Source organism: Malaclemys terrapin, chromosome 16 (genome assembly GCF_027887155.1).
Source record: "Malaclemys terrapin pileata isolate rMalTer1 chromosome 16, rMalTer1.hap1, whole genome shotgun sequence".
NCBI lineage: Eukaryota > Metazoa > Chordata > Testudines > Emydidae > Malaclemys > Malaclemys terrapin.
Genome location: NC_071520.1, coordinates 10,645,591 through 10,664,168, shown reverse-complemented (window position 1 = coordinate 10,664,168; position 18,578 = coordinate 10,645,591). Strand labels below are relative to the sequence as shown.

Genomic DNA, 18,578 nt, shown 5'->3' with positions numbered 1-18,578 from the left:
GATTTAGAGTCCTTGAGAAGGAACACTGGGGAGTCCAGACGACTGATGGTTCTCATCGCGGGCGAGGAGACCCTCTGGGATGAGGGACACCAGGAGATGCAGGATATAGGAATGACGATGACAGGACTCCTCTTCCTCAAACACACTACGGGATAGATGTTGTTCTTCGATCTCGGCTCTGGAGCTCTGCGAAGACCCGACCGTGTACGAACTGTCGCTGGAATGGACAGCCCCGCGCAGGTGCTGAACAAGACCTTATAAAGCCTTTTTGGCGGGGAGAGTTCTGAGGTGATGGAACACTGAGGGTTGGACTTGGCGGGGAAAAAACGGTTCTGACTGGTTTAAGCTAGAGTCTGTGTAGTAAATAAGTCCCCTCTCAGAGATGGAGTTCAAAGTTAGAGTTCATGTACTCCATTTTGAATTTCAGTTCAAAGTCAGTGATTCATTTCAGTATTTTAAAAACATCTTATTAATAGCTAATTGAAACAGTACATTCCATCTAACATATCCCCACCTTGGGACCTTTTTCCTTAACTATGGACACAAGGTTCCAAACAATTTAATACAACATCAAACATTAGTAACATGAATTACAACAATGCATAGGATAAATATTTACAGAGCATTCCAACCAGAAATATTTTAAAGGAACTTGCTTAGACTTGCTTTCTTATGTTTGCATATTAACACAGTTAACATAACCACATACACGATTAGAATAAATTGAATAATTAAAACAACCACAACTGGATGTAGAAGAATATACCACATTGATCTTATACTTCCCATGTCGGTATACAGGATAGATTCCACCAATGGGCGGAGGTGGTTTCATCCTTAATCTTTTTTGTAATTTGTTTAATCTCTGAGATAGAATGTTGCACAGTGAGAATAGTTTTACTTCCTTCCAATTTCAAATTATTCAAATACTGAGCCAATTTTTCATGGTGTAACAACTTTCGAATAACCTCCAGATTTGCTCCAACATGGATGGGTGTCAACATATTGTACAATTTATATTCATCGAACACCTCTTTGATATATACATTATGTACAGATACATTGATATCACAACCCATTAACTGTATGACCTTACATATACATAAATTTCCTATTCCTGAATTATTAACTTTATACAAATTATTAACTAAGAAATATGGACATAAACTCTGGATACAAAAACAACCAGTATCCACTTGTACTATGGCAGAGGCTTTACTGAGGGAATGGTGAAACACTTCATAAAAGCAAGTTCCCTCTACAGGGTCTAGGCATGCAGAATCCTCCTCCCACACTTGGGTAGTGCAGGTGTATCCCAAGTTGGGTTGATAGACGCATGCTTGCAGATTTATAGGGACGTACGAATTATTAGCGTTAACATGTACCCATTTATGCTCTTCTATAGGGACTAGTAGGTACTGGTTAGCATATGTCCCCAAAGCAACAAGAGGATATATGGTTTCTTGATTAGCTGATTTTAAAGTAAGAATCAAGGCCATGATCGTATCGTTGTGCTGGCAGTAAGTGAACGTCAATAATTGCCACCATTGGTGATGTATTTTCTCAAAATCATTGGCGTCCTCGTAGATGGGTTTTCTTCAATTCCAAAGGTAGCTGCTGGTTAAAACCATCTCTGATGATAACCTTGGCTACCGTTATCAACCATTGCTGAGCTTCTACACATGCTAGGGCTTCTGAGATATTAGATTGGAGAATATTTAATGCTCCCAGTATTCGCGGGTGGTCTTGCTCTTGAATTTTAAGCCAATACGGAAGAATTTTAGTGATATCAAATGTTGTAGTTCCTAGAGCGTGAAATGCAGACGTCAGTGGTTCGGCAAGGGAGGCGGCATCATGACCTACCTGACCAATTCGATTTGCTAGTATGTGTTGGTCTACTGTGTTTAATACGCTTAATCCAGCTCCAGCTCTCCCTAGCACCTTTGCCACTAAATCACGTTTCTGCCTAGTAGACGAGTTGGAAGAAGGAGGGAGTACTCCTTGAACCCAGGCTCTCCATCCTACTAAAACTGGCTCTGTATATAGGGCACATTGATTATATACTGATGTTCTAGATAATTGTAGAGGTATGATAATCCTTTTGATTGAATATTGAGGATCTATCATTAAAGTTCTGGTTAAGTCCTTTTTAATGGTTAGTGGTCCTACATGATAAATGGGAGGTGGCGTTACCACATGTATTTCCTTTGTATATTCAAACTCCAGCGGGCCTCTCACAGTCCATAGTCCAGAATGATTGACCATAACATTTATAGTATAATTTAGTTACACACAATTCCCTGAATTTATTCATGTCATTGTCCGATATACAATATCTTGAAGTAGTATGTTGTTTCAATGAAATGTTATAGCCCAACAAAGAGGAATTACAGGTTAATCTTAATATAGTAGTATTCTGATTAGGAGGTTTTATGGAAATATTTACAAAATCTATATGGGTCTGTTGATGGTACATTTTTATTGATATGTTCAGTTTTCCGGGTTTAACTAAAGAAGGAGATAAGATGTCAAATGCGACACATTGATAAAGGTCTTTATGGCAGTTGTCAAACGTCACTTCAGGCATACTCCACGTACAACCATATCCTGGACGTATAGGTCCGAAACGCTGTACTGGGTTGTGGGTGGTAACAGTGTCTGGTAATATAACCGACTGATTCTGAGAATACTCAAAAACCTCTAGGTAGCAACGTTTCATGACCTTATAGGCTCTAAGGGTTACCCATTCCCAATTTTTATGATCGTTTGCCTCTCTTTTCCCTCTTCCGTGATATCAGATTCTGAAAACTTTAACTGTTTTTTAGTAGTCGCTCGAGGTACCTTTGTTGCTCTACTTTTTGTAGAGCTTTCTTGTTGTTTTCCTTGGTTTTGAGGTCGTCTTGCATTTGGTGAGATTTTATCCTCCATTGATATATTATTTGTGGGTTAACCTGACATCCTAAATATTTGTTCATCTTAATAGGAAAGAATTTACTTCCTTTCAGAGTTACATTGAAAGTTGGTGGTAGATCCCGTTTCTTCCGGCGTCTGTAAATATTCTCTGGAAATGGCTTTGTAGGAGCTTCAGATGGTGCCATTCCTCTCATTTGAGTGTTGGTTCTTTCATTGACATATTCCTCATTTTCCTTTTGTGTTTCCAATTCCTTCCCTTGGTCATGCATGAAAGAGAGTTTTCTGTGTGCCTCGCATATCAGTATTCATTTTTCTTAATTATTAAACTTAAACTTAACCAAGTTATAACTATGTACATCAGAAATCTTCCAGTAGTCTTCATATTTCTTTTGTTCAGCATCCTGTGGATGAAAACAAGACAATTAGTTGATCCTTATGGTGGTTTTTCATCACTTGTCCTATTACTTTCTGTTCTAGAGGGATTAGTTCAGATGTTTCCTTTCCATAATTTTAATAGTGAGCTATGGAACCACTTTTGTACTTTACGTTTTCCGGTCTTCAATTCTAGTTGATAAGTTGTTGGGCTGGCTTTATTGATGACTGTTACTGGTCCAACCCATCTTGGGCTCAATGGATGGTTCTTTTCAGAAAAATACTTAGAGAACTTGATCCCCTATGTTCCACTCTAAATGTTTTAAATTGTTGTTCAGTCTTTGATCCATCTTATGAATATTTCCTTTTAAATTAACCGCCACTGCCCTTTGCACCTCTATGGTATTTAACACTGATTTTATGTAATTGTCCGTCACCGCTCTAGGTCTATACTCGTCCGGTGGCACCCCTCCTGGCATCCACCATTGCTCAGGCGTTACCATAGGTCTTCCGAAAAGCGCTTCATACGGAGTGAATCCATGGACGCTCGCTGCAGATCTGATTGCCGTCAGGATGAGAGGTAGATGTCTGTCCCAATTCTTTCCTGATGAATCAATTACCTTCCTTAGTGCAGTTTTTAAAGTGCGGTTTGATCTTTCTACTAACCCAGAAGCTTGTGGGTGACCAGCTACACGAAATCTTTGGTGTATTCCTAAGGCTATACACAATTGTTTAGTTAATTCACCGGTAAAGTGCGTGCCTTGATCGGAATCAATAATCCGAGGTAGTCCGAATCGACTGAACGTATTTTCTAACAGCAATTTTATTGTCGCACCTGCAGTGCAATTCCTAGTTGGGTACCCTTCTATCCACTTGGTAAATGGATCTATTACCACCAGGCAGTATACATTTCCTCGGTTAGTTCTAGGTAAGGGTCCAATAAAGTCTATCTGCACTCGAATCCATGGGCCATCTACTGGTTGATGAAGTAGAGGTCCTTTTTCATCCTTATATCAGGATTATTGTGGGCGCATCTTAAACAGTTGTTAATAAAGTGCTCAGTATCTCGGATTATCTCAGGCCACCATCCTACCGTAGCTAGCCTTTGTAGGGTCTTTTGGAGTCCAAAGTGTCCTTGTTGATGAGCCAGTTGGATTAACTCTCTTCGCAATATGTTTGGAATCACTAATATTGGAATCAAGGTATCGTTATCAGTATTTTCATGATTATCTTTTGTTGTCATGATTAGTCCAGATGTATGTCGAGTGATGAGGTATGTTTTGTGTTTTCCATCTTTTAGCAGCTTCTTAATTTCAGGATCTTGTTCTTGTAATTGCACTATGTCTTGATGATCTGTATGGTCCACAGGTTTATTTGCACTTATATTAGCTTCTACCTTGTCCCATCTTGTTTCAGGTCCCATTACCGCTGCTTGCTTTGCTAACTTATCCACTTTGCTGTTTAATATGGATATCTCTGCCTGATTCCTTCTGTGTGCTCTTACTTTGAATAGATAAGTATCTCCCCTCCTAGCTTCTGCTAAGTTCCACGCATGCATGAGCGAGCCAGCATATGCCACTGGATGATTATCTGCGGTTTTCATATCCCGCTGTTTCCATACTATCATCCAGTCTAACAAGGCCCTCATAGCCCAATCAGAGTCTGTACAGATGGTGATATTGGCAGTCGATTCAGCATTTTCTAAAGCCACTATGATGGCCACAACTTCAGCCGCTTGTGCAGAATGGTATGACACGGTTCCTTGATAGATCTGGTCCAAAGCGACATGAAGCGCTGCATATCCGGTAGCAGCCTTCCCATCTTTAAAAAGGCTACTGCCATCGACTACCCATAATTCTTTCTTACTGGCTTTTGCACTTTCATAGCATGATTCAAATTTAAAGGGGGATACAATTTCTGGAATTTTGAAGTTAGGTAGAGGACAATCATGATTATTTACATATATTTCCTCAGTTATTGGCGGGCAAAGTGCGAAAGGTGCAGAAATAGGTGTGTTGATCTTCTCTACTCGTACCTCTTTATTCAGGAGGGCAAGTGTCCAATTGGCAAGTCTAGGGTGGCTGACTCGCCCGGCATTAGCTTTACCCGATATAACATATTGCACTGGTGTATGGGTGGTTTTTAGTACAATAGGGGCCATTCCTATTGAATACTCCCAATGGGAGATGGCCCAAACTAATGGAAGTACTTCCTTTTCACATGTTGTATACTGTTTCTCTACTTCTGAAAGGACCTTAGATCCATATGCCACTGGTTTTAAGGAGGATCCACTCTGTTGTAATAATATTGCACTAATCGCTGTCTTGGTTGTTGCCAATTGTAGATGGAAGGGCTGGTTGATTTGAGGGTATGCAAGTGCCGGTGCAGTCATCAAGGCTTGTTTCAGGTCTATCACTGCTTGCTGCTCTTCAGTTCCCCAAGTCCATTTCTGATTTTTTTTTTTTTTTTCTTAAAAGTTTATAGAGAGGTCTGGCCTTTTCGCTATAGTTTTCGATAAAATCCCTTGAAAATCCAACCAATCCAAGGAATGATCGTAAAGTGCTTACATCTGTCGGGGCAGGCAGCTTAGATATGAGTTCTATTTTCGAAATATCCAGTTTTCTGCCTGTGGGTCCAAGCTGAACTCCCAAGTAAGTCACTTGCTGCTGGACCAACTGAGCCTTGCTAGGATTGATTAAGAATCCAGCTTTCTTCAATGCTTCCAGAATCTCATCTAAAGCAGCACAATTATCTTCTCTGGTCTGTGTGGCAATTAGGATGTCACCTACATAACTTATGATGTTGCTGGAATAAGTTAAATTCTTCCACAGGGCGGCCACCAACCGATGGCACAGACTTGGGGCGTTATGATAGCCTTGTGGGACCCTGGTGAAGGTTAGCTGTCGGTCATCAAAAGTAAAAGCAAACTTGTAAGATGAAGAAGGGTTGAGAGGTATTGAAAAGAATGCATTTGCAATATCCAATACAGAAAACCAACAGGCACCTTCTGTGATTCAAGCCATCACCTCAGGGAATTTTGCCACTACAGGAGCTAGTCTTGGGGTAACATGATTTAGCCCTCTATAATCAACAGTAAGTCTCCATGATTTATTATCTGCCTTCCTAACAGGCCAGATAGGCGAATTGCATATGCTTTGGCACTGGATTAGCACTCCTTGTGCTAAAAGTGCATCGATGGTTGGTTTAATTCCCTCCTTTGCCTCGATGGAATACTTATACTGTCTTAGTGGTTTGGGGTCTGGTCCTTCTACCTTCACAGAAGCCTCTACTTTTCCACAACTGAGTTTACTTGGAGCGAAAACCATGAGATGTTTCTGGGTAATCCGTTTGATGTCCTCTTCCCATTCAGGAAGAATCGGTTTATCTTAAACGCATATATCCTATGGGCTGCTGGAATTATAAGACCCGCCTCTTCATCTTTCACTTGACACAATATGTTATTTGGTAAGTCCACCACTATCTGTAATTTCCTTAATAGATCTATTCCCAAGATGCCACTTCCGTCTAATTGTTGTAAACCAAAGGAAGCTCGGGTTGACAGATGTCCTACAGTACAAGTAATAAAGTCAGTGAAAGGTATAGTACTTTCCTTTCCATTGTATGACTGAAGAGATTTAATATCCTTAACTGGAATATTCCTGATGATTGAATTTGCTTTTGTGCAAAGTAGGCTGGTAGATGCCCCGGTGTCTACCAGTGCCTTTCGTTTAACGCTACCGAAACTTCCCTTTAATTGAATTTCTACAGTGGGTCTACCCCAGTAGTCTTTAAGTAGGGGGGCCACAAACCCAGGGGCTTGGGAAGCCCGGCCACCTCAATTAGATTGGAGTGAGGTGGATGCTATAGGAGCATTAGAGTTCTTACTTGCTGATCCTTGTGATGTTTCATACTGTGCTAATTTCAGGAACATGTCCTCTGCTGATAACCTCTGCTTCACTAGACTGTCCCATGATTCATATTTGCTGAGTCTTTTTAATAGCACCTTTTTCATGATTTTCATTTCCTCAGCAGAGCCACTGAACATTTTGTTAGTAAATTATGGGGGTTTATATTGTTGCTGCATTGGAGTTTTGCCTTGGCTTTTGTCAGTAGATGTTTTGTTATTGAAAGCTGCCACCCTTCTCTTAGCTCCTCCACCAGGGTAGGCTAGCTGTTGTAACTCGTAAACCTCTCTAGCCCTGCCTTCTAATTCAGCCATAGATGTAACACGAGCAACCACAGGACCCATTCCCAACCGGATATTAGGTGTTAAACCTTGTACATATAATTCTCTTAATTCAGGTACATCATAATCAATAACCCCTCCACGATTGACTCCCAAACCAGCTAACCAGAATAACAATTTTTTTCGCACCATATACCTTTCTGGTCATTCATCTGGCATTTGCTTTTCAGCATATGCTTTACCCAGTAGGTTATCATAAGGAAAGTACAATTTAAAAACCCTCTTTTATAGAGGGTATGTTGTTCAGTATTGGTATCCACCATGATGCCATATGGTAATACTGCAAAATCCTCAGCTGACATGCATTCCCTTAAGAGTGCTACCATCTCCTCCTGGCTGACATTAGGTGTTGCTGATAATTTTGCCAGCCAGTTCAATACCGTTTCCTTATTACAAATTCCCATTTGCTTTCCCAAAGCTCTAGTTTGTTCTGGGGTCAAAGCCCTAGTTTCATGTTTCACAGTTGGGGGTCTGTTGTTATCATATTGGGTTACAATAGGAGCCAACGGGCATCCCCTGTCTACCAACATGGCCTCCTCACTACTGTGAGGTGCTGAGGGTTCCAATCTTTTACCCACTGAGGGACCTGGTGGTGAGTCCTCAGTTTCCGAGTCGGAACTTGACTCTTGAAATTCAGACTTAAAAGCTGCCAAAGGATTCATTTCGATGGCACTCATAACACCCTTGGCCAATTGTAGCTGCTTCTGCAGCTTGTCAATGCGGCGATTGCAGGCCACATGATTGACAGACCCTAAATTAACATTATGGGCTTCCTTTAGGAGCTGGCGCACTACTGCCTGCGATTCCTGAAGTTCTCTGCCTTTTATTTCAGCAGCAGTTTCTGCATCTGTAACCCTCGTATTAAGATTCCTCAGCTGTTGTTCGAGCTGGGAAACCTGTAAGGTCAGGCTGTTTATCTTGGCAGTTGCCAGTTGCTCTTCGGCAGCCTGCCTTTCACCTTGTTGTTTTAGCTGCTGCTTTTCAGCAAGTGCTTGCTCTGTCTGTTGTTTAAGTAGCGACACTTGTGAATTCAGTTCTCGGCTGACCATAGCCAAGCCGTATATGAGAGCACATTTTTGTGCTTTCTTGTTAGGGGTAGGTTTACAGATGGAATACCGAGCCCATAAGGTGGAAAACTTGTCCAAGGAATCAACCCCTGCCAGTGACTCCTCCTTCCAAGGATTTTTGCCCTTTCCAAATAAATCCACACTAAAGTCCACTGAGTTTTTATTTGTCTGGGACGTCCATCCTTGGAGGCTGAAAACTTGATCCATCTTCTGCTGCTGGGTTATAGATTGCTTACCCAATCCAAGGAAAAAGATTACACCGTTTGAAAATAGAGAGACCTTAGAAAAGAGACCGCTTCCAGCTGCGGCTCTAAGGCCTAGGCAAAGGCAACCTAAATTTTTCAGAGAAGGCCACAGCCGCTCCCCTGCTAACTGTTGCCTTGCCAAAAGAAAGAGTGGCAACCCTTTTGGGGCCCGGTACCACTCAGTGTTCGATTATTAGCAACCGGACACTAGCGGTGCTAGTATGGGGCCTACTAGCCACGCTACCTGCTTCTGGGCAGGGGTCCAGGCGTCCCTGCAACCCTTATCGCCGATAACAGGATTTCCCAGGGCGGAATAAATTCCGTCCCTCACCCAGGGAGTAATGGAAGGGGGGCTCTCACCCGGACACTACACTTTCCCTCGGATCGTGCTTCCGTGGGGGGGTGGGGAAATAGGCACAGTTCCAATTAAACACGAATTCCCTCCCCGAGTCAATTGGACCGTCACAGTCACTGTCACAAATAAACAAGCTAAAGCATAACAGGACTCTGATGGGGTAACTAATCCCCAAGAGAGTCCTGCCGCGGTCGCCAGAAATGTTACCTCAAGGGTAAGAAGGTAACGCTTCAAAGGAAATACTAGAGAGATGGTAGAGGGAAGATATAACAGGGAAAGCCCCTTTTCTCAGAAGCTGCAGACTTGGCTCCCTTCCGTGTCTGTCACCGGTGGATTTAGCTACCCATAAAATATAATAAAATAAAGAAAAGACAAGATAATATGGTGCAAATAAAGGTAAGTGTATTAGGGATAAAAGGTACAGAAAAACTAGGGAGAATGGGGGGGGGGGGGAGAGAAATACAAGAATAACACAGTGAAACAGCAAAACCATAAATCCGTAAAATAGTGGATCAGTGACTGACTCTGAGAGCTTGGAGCTAAGACCCATACACCCTCCCGTTGGATTCTACAAAACAATAAACAATACCCCAACACTGAAACCTTTCTCCTATTGCTCTGATGCAGCAGATGTCACGTACAGGCGTGATGCCCAGGACCTACAACTCTTGGACTGATTTAGAGTCCTTGAGGAGGAACACTGGGGAGTCCAGACGACTGATGGTTCTCGTCGCGGGCGAGGAGACCCTCTGGGATGATGGACACCAGGAGATGCAGGATATAGGAATGACGATGACAGGACTCCTCTTCCTCAAACACACTACGGGATAGATGTTGTTCTTCGATCTCAGCTCTGGAGCTCTGCGAAGACCCGACCGTGTACGAACTGTCGCTGGAATGGACAGCCCCGCGCAGGCGCTGAACAAGACCTTATAAAGCCTTTTTGGCGGGGAGAGTTCTGAGGTGATGGAACGCTTCTGAGGTGATGGAACACTGAGGGTTGGACTTGGCGGGAAAAACCGGTTCTGACTGGTTTAAGCTAGAGTCTGTGTAGTAAATAAGTCCCCTCTCAAAGATGGAGTTCAAAGTTAGAGTTCATGTATTCCATTTTGAATTTCAGTTCAAAGTCAGTGATTCATTTCAGTATTTTAAAAACATCTTATTAATAGTTAATTGAAACAGTACATTCCATCTAACAGCAGGGAGGCAGCAACATCCCTCGAAGGGGGTGATCTGGCTGACGCTGCGGCGATCCACTTGCGCCTTCCATCTTTCGATGTGCCTGGATGCTACAGTGAGGAACTTTGTGGCGAGTGCTGTGCGTGACATCATCAGGAAGCGAATCGCCATAGCCCCTTCCAGCCAAGATGTCGCCAGGTACCCAGGGGAGCCGTATTTGGAAGAGATGACAGCATCATCACTCTGAGAGCGAGAACTATGCTGGAGAGGACCCTGGAGGATACCATCCGTGGGCAGTACATGGAAAACCTGAGATGGAAGATGATGTTTTTCATCAAAGCAGAGTAGTAACTTTGGGGAACCAAGCTGCTTCTATTTGGAATAGCGTCTCCGTGGGGGAGTTACGCTGGAATAGGCACTATGCTTAGAGCTATGATGCCAGTCAGACGAGCCCCTCGACTGCACGTCCTGTGGGTCCCAACAGCCTGCTCTGCTCGGTCTGCAGAGCAGGACTTCAGTTTCCTCTCTCTAGGGTTGGCTGTGGAACTGTGGTGCCACCTGCTGGTTCCGATTTCAAAGCTTGGTGGAAAAAATAAATAACTGCCAGGGCAGGAGAAGCAACTCTCTCGCTGAGTGCCTGACGGGGGTAAATCGATCCCCACAAAAACAGTGTTTAATAGCTGAGTATTGAGCAGCACTTCAGCGGTAAAGCCTGCCACAAACACTAGACAATGTACACTCCATCACAAAGCTCCTGTGAATGAGCTTAATCTTCACTCTGCAAGCACCCACCCCCATTAAGTGGCCTATCCCAAGCCACATCCTAAAAATGAGAAGTAAAGTATAATGATTTAGAATTTACAGTAGGTTTGGGGAGGGGAGGGGGGGGAACAGGATGGGGGACCTCTGGGAGCAGAAGGACACCTCGTGCCTTCACATGATCTCACAAATGGAGATCCATGCAACATATGCTGGGTGGGGAGAAGAATATAACCAAATCTCTATCTAATTCACACTGTTGATGAATACAAGTATTATCACTTCATCACATGCCTGGAGTGAAAAAGACAGCACATGAAAAGATGAGGTTGCCTTACCAAGTTGGGAATCAGTGCTAACGTCTCAACAGAGGGAAAATTACTTTTTGGAGTGACTCAGCCACTCCCCGTCTTCATTCAGGCCTAAGGTGATGGTATCAAGTTTGCAAATTAATTCCAGTTCTGAAGTTTCTCATTGAAGTCTGTTTGTGAAGGGTTTGTTGGTTGAAGAATGGCTATTTTGAAGTCTGTTTGAGTGTCCAGGGAGATTGAAGTGCTCTCCTACTGGTTTTTGAATGTTACAATTCTTGATGTCTGATTTGTGTCCATTTATTCCTTTGCGTAGAGACTGTCCGGTTTGGCCGCTGTACATGGCAGAGGGACATTGAAATCAAGTTTACACAAGTTAAGGAAGGTACTAGACATCTGGGTTTAGGCTTGAGTTCTGAGAGATTACAGCTTTCAGTTACAAGGTTCACAAAGTACATACAAGCATCAGTAAAGAAGTGATCTCTAGTATGCCACTTCTAGAATATATTCTGAGTCCAAGTCAGTATTGGTGTCACACATTCAATAGATTCTATTTTTTTCACCACAATAGTCTCCCCGAGGGGAGGTGCACCGTTCCTGGAGGTACTGCAATACCAGGTCGATGCGTGGAGTGGATGGAGCAAGCTCCTATTCCATCTCCCTGTTCCAAAAATCCATTTAATATATAGTCCTCAGATAGAGGACGTATCAGATATTAAACTGATAAGAACAGATACTACACTTGATCTTAGCCAAAAGGCCGAGAAGCGATAAAAATATGCTGAAAAACGAGACAGCCCTACCTCCGCCACAGCTTTCTACGTCACCACGAGGAGCTCCTATACAGGGACCAAATGCCATCAAGGAGACTTGGACAACTAGGAAACGCTTAAGTGACAATCACTCCCCCAAATGACTCCAATGTAATAATTCAAAGCAAGAATTCCACACACAATTCTGCTTAAAGACCGAGAATTCTTTCAGTCTGGTTACTTGGGTTCCTCTGGCTGCTGCTGCGTACTCCTACATTGCATAAACCCACCCACTTCCTGTGACGTACTCCGTCCCTGTTAACTCTCGCAGCAAAACAGAGACAAGAAAACGTGTGCAAGCGCTCTCCCGGCTGGCCAAACCGCATGGGGCTCTTCTACGGTTAGTGCGGATCCTGGAGCTCTGCCCCATTCTCTACCTACCAGACTCGGGGGCAGCTCCAGGCTTCTGCCCTGCGGCAGGGTAGTGGGGCTAGGGGCTTCTGCTGGACGAGACTGGTGCCTGCCACTTTCCATGCACCGAATGCTTAGGGCAGATTGCCTAGAAAAATGCTGCAAGAAAAGCTGACACCTCTCTCTCTCTTAGAGAAGCGAACACTATCTTCTGTCTCGCCCAGGACTGCTAATTAATTTCGAGGAAAACACCGCGGACACACAGTGACGACAAGCTATAGAGGTGAAAGAGAGAGAATGGTAATCGTTGGGCAGGCAGTGAGAGAGTGCTGGTGCCTGCAGCCGGCCCTGTTTTAAACAGCCGGGACCAGGGCAGCTGCTCCCTTTTCCCCTCACCGCCGTTGGCAGCTGGGTGCAGGGGGAGGCAAAGGGGGCAGGGATGTTAAAGGGGCCGTACCGGCAGGGCTGCCGACGGGGAAGCAAAACAGATACAAGAAAATGTGCAAGTGCTATCCGGGGTGACTAAACCTCATAGGGCTCTTCTACAGTTACAGTGCGGCTCCTGGAACTCCCTGTTCACCCCACCACCACCACCATTCTCCACCTACCAGACTGGGGGGGCAGCTCAAGGCTTCTGCCCTGCGGCAGCGTAGTGGGGCTAGGGGCTTCTGCTGGAGGAGACTGGTGCCTGCCACTTTCCATGCACAGAATGCTTAGGGCAGATTGCCTAGAAAAATGCTGCAAGAAAAGCTGACCTCTCTCTCTCTCTCTTAGTGTTTGCTTATCTATCTTCTGTCTTACCCAGCACTGCTAATAAATTTCGAGGAAAACACCGCAGCCACACACACTGCCAACAAGCTATATACGTGAAAGAGAGAGAATGGTAATCGTTGGGCAGGCATTGAGAGAGTGAGAAAATCTAGCATATATTCAAGAAAAAATAACTATTATAGGCTTTAATAGCCTGCAAATCATAGATGCACATAGTTTGAAATCACTTGAAATCACTTGCTCATCAAGTTCTCAGTATATTTCAATTAATTGATAGATCGATAGATCTTTCTTCGCTTCTCTCAAAACCCTCTATTTATCCTTTTGTCAGGACTCTGTGATATTTACTGTGAAGTTTTCGGAAACTGAGGGAGGGAAGCCAAAACAAGATCCGCTCGACCCATGTCCATAAGACGATCACCTGCAAACTCAGTCAGTGAAGCATGGATAGCGCATGAAGCGCAAAGCAGCGTGTGCACTAAAATACGCAATTGTACCTATACAGATCAAAAGAAGAAAACCCACGAACGCTTAAGAAAACGAAGAAAACCACTATACGACTGAGCGTGCTGGACCGTAAACAAAAGACGGCGCCCTTCCAGCTATCGCCAGCCAAGGGGGACGCTATACACGACCTCACTGTTAGGCCCCCACCCACCGACCACAGGCAGCGCAGCAGAGCTGAGCGGCTTCCTGCCTGCTTGCTCCATGTGGCTGCCAGCATCTCCCTGTGGCCCCTGGGCAGGGTGGGTCTGTTCCAGGGCCTGCACCCCAGACCACCTCCCCCAACTCAAACTTCCTCCCAGAGTCTTAGGCAGGTGGGGGACAGAGATTGGGGGGTGGCCTGCCACCCCTGAGAGCATGGTCTGTTTGAGGGACCATGTGTTGAGCCTAGCAGCCTTTAAAAAGCCCGCTCCTAGGTGACCAGAAGCGTGAGAGAACAGGAGAATTTTTGCAAGGGGGTTCTCCAGGTGAAGGAGGAGCAACTGCGTGACCCCTGGGCTGAGTGGCTGCAGTGTGTGTTTGTGGTGTACTTGTTGCTTGACTCAAGTATACCATGTGGTCTCTTTGTTTGAGGGACTTTACGCGGAGCGGAGCGCTCTGCTCCGCAACTTGAGAGCTTCTTAAGGAGACTTTGATCCCTTTAAAAACAACAAGGAGTCTGGTGGCACCTTAAAGACTAACAGATTTATTTGGGCATAAGCTTTCGTGAGTAAAAACCTCACTTCTTAGAAGTGAGGTTTTTACTCACGAAAGCTTATGCCCAAATAAATCTGTTAGTCTTTAAGGTGCCACCAGACTCCTTGTTGTTTTTGTAGATACAGACTAACACAATTACCCCCTGATATTTGATCCCTTTAGCACCCATCACCTTTGAACCAGGTGGTGGAGCTATGCAGGGTAGTGGCGCTAGGGGCTTCTACTGGAGGAGACTGGTGCCTGCCATTTTCCATGCACTGAATGCTTAGGGCAGATTGCCTAGAAAAATGCTGCAAGAAAAGCTGACACCTCTCTCTTAGTGTTCGCTTCTCTATCTTCTGTCTCGCCCAGGACCGCTAATTAATTTTGAGGAAAACACCGCGGACACACAGTGACGACAAGCTATAGAGGTGAAAGAGAGAGAATGGTAATCGTTGGGCAGGCATTGAGAGAGTGCTGGTGCCTGGAGCCCGCCCTGTTTTAAACAGCCGGGACCAGGGCAATTGCTCCCTTTGCCCCTCCTACATCTCACCCCCGTTGGCAGCCGGGTGCGGTGGGAGGCAAAGTGGGCAGGGACGTTAAAGGGGCTGTACCGGCAGTGCTGCCGACGGTGAAGGGGCCGCGACCTTGAAGCACTGCTGTGGCAGCGCTTTAATGTGGGCTGTGTACGTACGGGCTGGTACCGGCTTCTTACTGGTTGCGTACCGGCCCATATTGGCTCACTTTCACCTCTGCCCAGGGCCCGACTCCAGCACTGTTTGAGGCTGGGTCTCTCCCTTGGCCCCGTCTTCCACCCCTGGGTTCTCCCCCACCCGTACGCGATTTAAAATGGCCCAGGGCCCGTACCCACCACCAGCAGCACAGCAGAGCTCAGAGGCTTCCTGCCTGCTTGCTCCACGTGGCTGCTAGCGTCTCCCTATGGCCCCGGGGCAGGGTGGGTCTGTCCACACGTGCTTCTCCCACCCCAAGTGCCCCTGTGGCCAGTAATGAGGTGTGGGGGCAGTGCCTGGGGGTAGCAGCATGTGGAGCCCCCACAGCCCAGAAACCCCAGGTAAGCGCTGCGCTCTGCCTGCACCCCCTCCCTCCGCACCTCCTCCCACTACCTGTGACTTACTCAGTCACTGTTAACTCTTGCAGCAAAACAGATACAAGAAAATGTGCAAGCGCGATCTGGGGGGACTAAACCACATGGGGCTCTTCTACAGTTACAGCGCGGCTCCTGGAGCTCCCCATTCACTCCCCCACCACCATTCTCCACCTACCAGACTGGGGGAGAGCTCAAGGCTTCTGCCCTGCGGCAGGGTGGTGGGGCTAGGGGCTTCTGCTGGAGGAGACTGGTGCCTGTTGAGAGAGGGTGGGCACAATTTAAGGTTTAGCCCCCTCCCCCCCCACAACAGCTCAAGGCCCACAGCCCCTCCCTTCAGCTCCCAGGTTTTAGCTCTGCAGGGGGAAACACCAGCAAACAGTTGGGAGCTGCAGGGCCGGGCCTCTGCTTCAGTTCCTTGGAGAGAGGCAGCAGCAAACGCAGCAGCTCTCCCTGCAGCTCCCAGCTGTTTGCTGCTGCCTCTACCCAAGGCGCAGCCCCCAGCTTTCCTGCTCCAGAAGCTGCCGTGCAGGGAGGGGGCCCAGAGCCTGCGCCCAAACTCCCTCCCGGAACCTGCACCCCAGCCCAGAGCCCACACCCTGCCCCAGGCCAGAGCCTGCACCCAGCACCTGAGCTCATTCCCTGAGCCTGCACCCCCAGCCCACCCCAGAGCCTGCACCTAAACTCCCTCCCAGAGCCCAATCTCTCACCTCTCCTGCACTCCAATCTCCTGCCCCAGACCACCTTCTCTCTCCCCTCCCCCCACTAAACTCCCTGAGCCTTAGGAAGGGGGGGGGGCAGGCTCTGGGCACCACCAAAATTTCTACAAACCTGACTCCCCACACAGTGTGGTCTGTTTGTTTGCGGGACCGTGTGCTGAGCCTAGAGGCATCTAGGAAAGTTGAGTGCCACAGGGAAGGGGCCCAGTGACACCATGTGACCAAGCAGAGCCAGCAAATAGCAAACTCTGGCAAAAATCAGTGGGGGACACCCCCATGCACCCTCCTCTCATATTGCCTCTGGCTTCTGCCCAGCATGGAGGAGGCTCTGAAGACCCGAGCCCAGGGAGGCATCTCCCATGAGACTGAAGCCCTGAGCCCCAGGAGGCGCGTCCCAGCTCTCGAATGTCTGAAGATTGTTGTATGCAGCTCGGAGGGTCAGTAGGTTTGGCCCACCCTTGCCAGGGCCAGATGATGACATTCTGAGGCCCTAAGATAGGTCAAGTGTAAGAGGCCCCATTATTCTCTCAGGACATTGAATATATAGAAAACCCCTGGGGATACCTCTGCAGGGAGGCCTGGCGCCACGAGGACGGCTCTTCGGGACCTCACAGCTAGGAGCAACAACATCTCACCACTTCTTGAGGAGGACGACGACCCGCGGAGAACCTCTACCTAGGACCCAGAAGCTGCCCTTCGCCCTGCTGCTCTGGAGAAGGCTGCTACCAGAGGAGCCCCCACCACGACGACCCAGGACCAGGATGCTGACTGCTGCTCCAGAGAGGGAGGCTCCCGAAGGAAACACCTCCTCGACCCAGGACCCCGAAGCTACTGATCACCCTGCTGCCCAGAGGAAGGCTGCTCCAACGGGATCGCACTCCGCAGCCCAGGATCTCGATGCTACATGCCGTCCTACCGGGCAAAGAGATGTCGTAACCAGCAAGTCCAGCCCCGCCCCAGGAGTGGCTTCATCTCCTCAAGCTTCTCTGCCAGACCGAGAGGAGCCACCCCGCGAGTCTGCAGGCACAACAGAGGGTGAGGCAGGGGAAGACGGGTTTTGAGAGAAGCGAAGGAAGATCTATCGATCTATCAATTAATTGAAATATTCTGAGAACTTGATGAGCAAGTGATTTCAAGTGATTTCAAACTATGTGCATCTATGATTTGTAGGCTATTAAAGCCTAGAATAGTTATTTTTTCTTGAATATAGGCTAGATTTTCTCACTCTCTCAATGCCTGCCCAACGATTACCATTCTCTCTCTTTCACCTATAGAGCTTCTCCGTGGGGGAGTTACGCTGGAATAGGCACTATGCTTATAGCTATGATGCCAGTCAGACGAGCCCCTCGACTGCATGTCCCGTGGGTCCCAACAGCTGCTCTGCTCGGTCTGCAGAGCAGGACTTCAGTTTCCTCTCTCTAGGGTTGGATGTGGAGCTGTGGTGCCACCTGCTGGTTCCGATTTCAAAGCTTGGTGGAAAAAATAAAGAACTGCAAGGGCGGGAGAAGCAACTCTCTCGCTGAGTGCCTGACAGGGGTAAATCGATCCCCACAAAAACAGAGTTTAATAGCCGAGTAATGAGCAGCACCTTAGAATTAGAATGTACAGTAGGTTTTTTGGGGGGTGTGGGGGCAACAGGATGGGGACCTCTGGGAGCAGAAGGACACCTCGTGCCTTCACATGATCTCACAAATGGAGATCCATGGAACATATGCTGGGTGGGAAGAAGAATATAACCAAGTCCATCTAATTCACACTGTTATTGAATACAAGTATCATCACTTCATCACATGCCTGGAGTGAAAAAGACAGCACATGAAAAGATGGGGTTGCCTTACCGAGTTGGGGGTCAGTGCTAACGTATCAACAGAGGGAAAATTACTTTTTGGAGTGACCCAGCCACTCCCAGTCATAGAGATAGAATATCAGGGTCGGAACGGACCTCAGGAGGTCATCTAGTCCAAGCCCCTGCTCAAAGCAGGACTAATCCCCAGACAGATTTTTGCCCTAGATCCCTAAGTGGTCCCCTCAAGGATTGAACTCACAACCCTGGGTTTAGCAGGCCAGTGCTCAAACCACTGAGCTATCCCTCCCCCCCTTTATTCAGGCCTAATGTTATGGTGTCAAGTTTGCAAATTAATTCCAGTTCTGCAGTTTCTCATTGAAGTCTGTTTGTGAAGGGTTTGTTGGTTGAAGA

The 18,578-nt window shown here is 46.5% G+C and overlaps 1 protein-coding gene and 1 non-coding gene across 3 annotated transcripts; both read right to left on the bottom strand.

Annotated features, from left to right (window-relative positions):
- Nucleotides 1-6,117: 6,117 nt before the first annotated feature.
- On the bottom strand, nt 6,118-17,425 carry LOC128824510 (uncharacterized). Of its 2 annotated transcripts, none has more exons than XM_054006093.1 (2): nt 16,494-17,425; nt 6,118-10,686 (listed from the first exon to the last, which is right to left on the bottom strand). In XM_054006093.1, the coding sequence occupies exon 2, from the start codon at nt 8,803-8,805 to the stop codon at nt 7,633-7,635; it is 1,173 nt and encodes a 390-aa protein (XP_053862068.1). In that variant the 5' UTR covers nt 8,806-10,686; nt 16,494-17,425; the 3' UTR covers nt 6,118-7,632. The 2 variants fall into 2 exon arrangements, with proteins under 2 accessions (XP_053862068.1, XP_053862067.1); XM_054006092.1 differs by lacking the exon at nt 16,494-17,425 and adding an exon at nt 11,475-12,479.
- On the bottom strand, nt 12,026-12,216 carry LOC128824996 (U2 spliceosomal RNA). Its single transcript, XR_008442556.1, has one exon. It is a non-coding gene; the product is annotated as a U2 spliceosomal RNA (small nuclear RNA).
- Nucleotides 17,426-18,578: the final 1,153 nt, after the last annotated feature.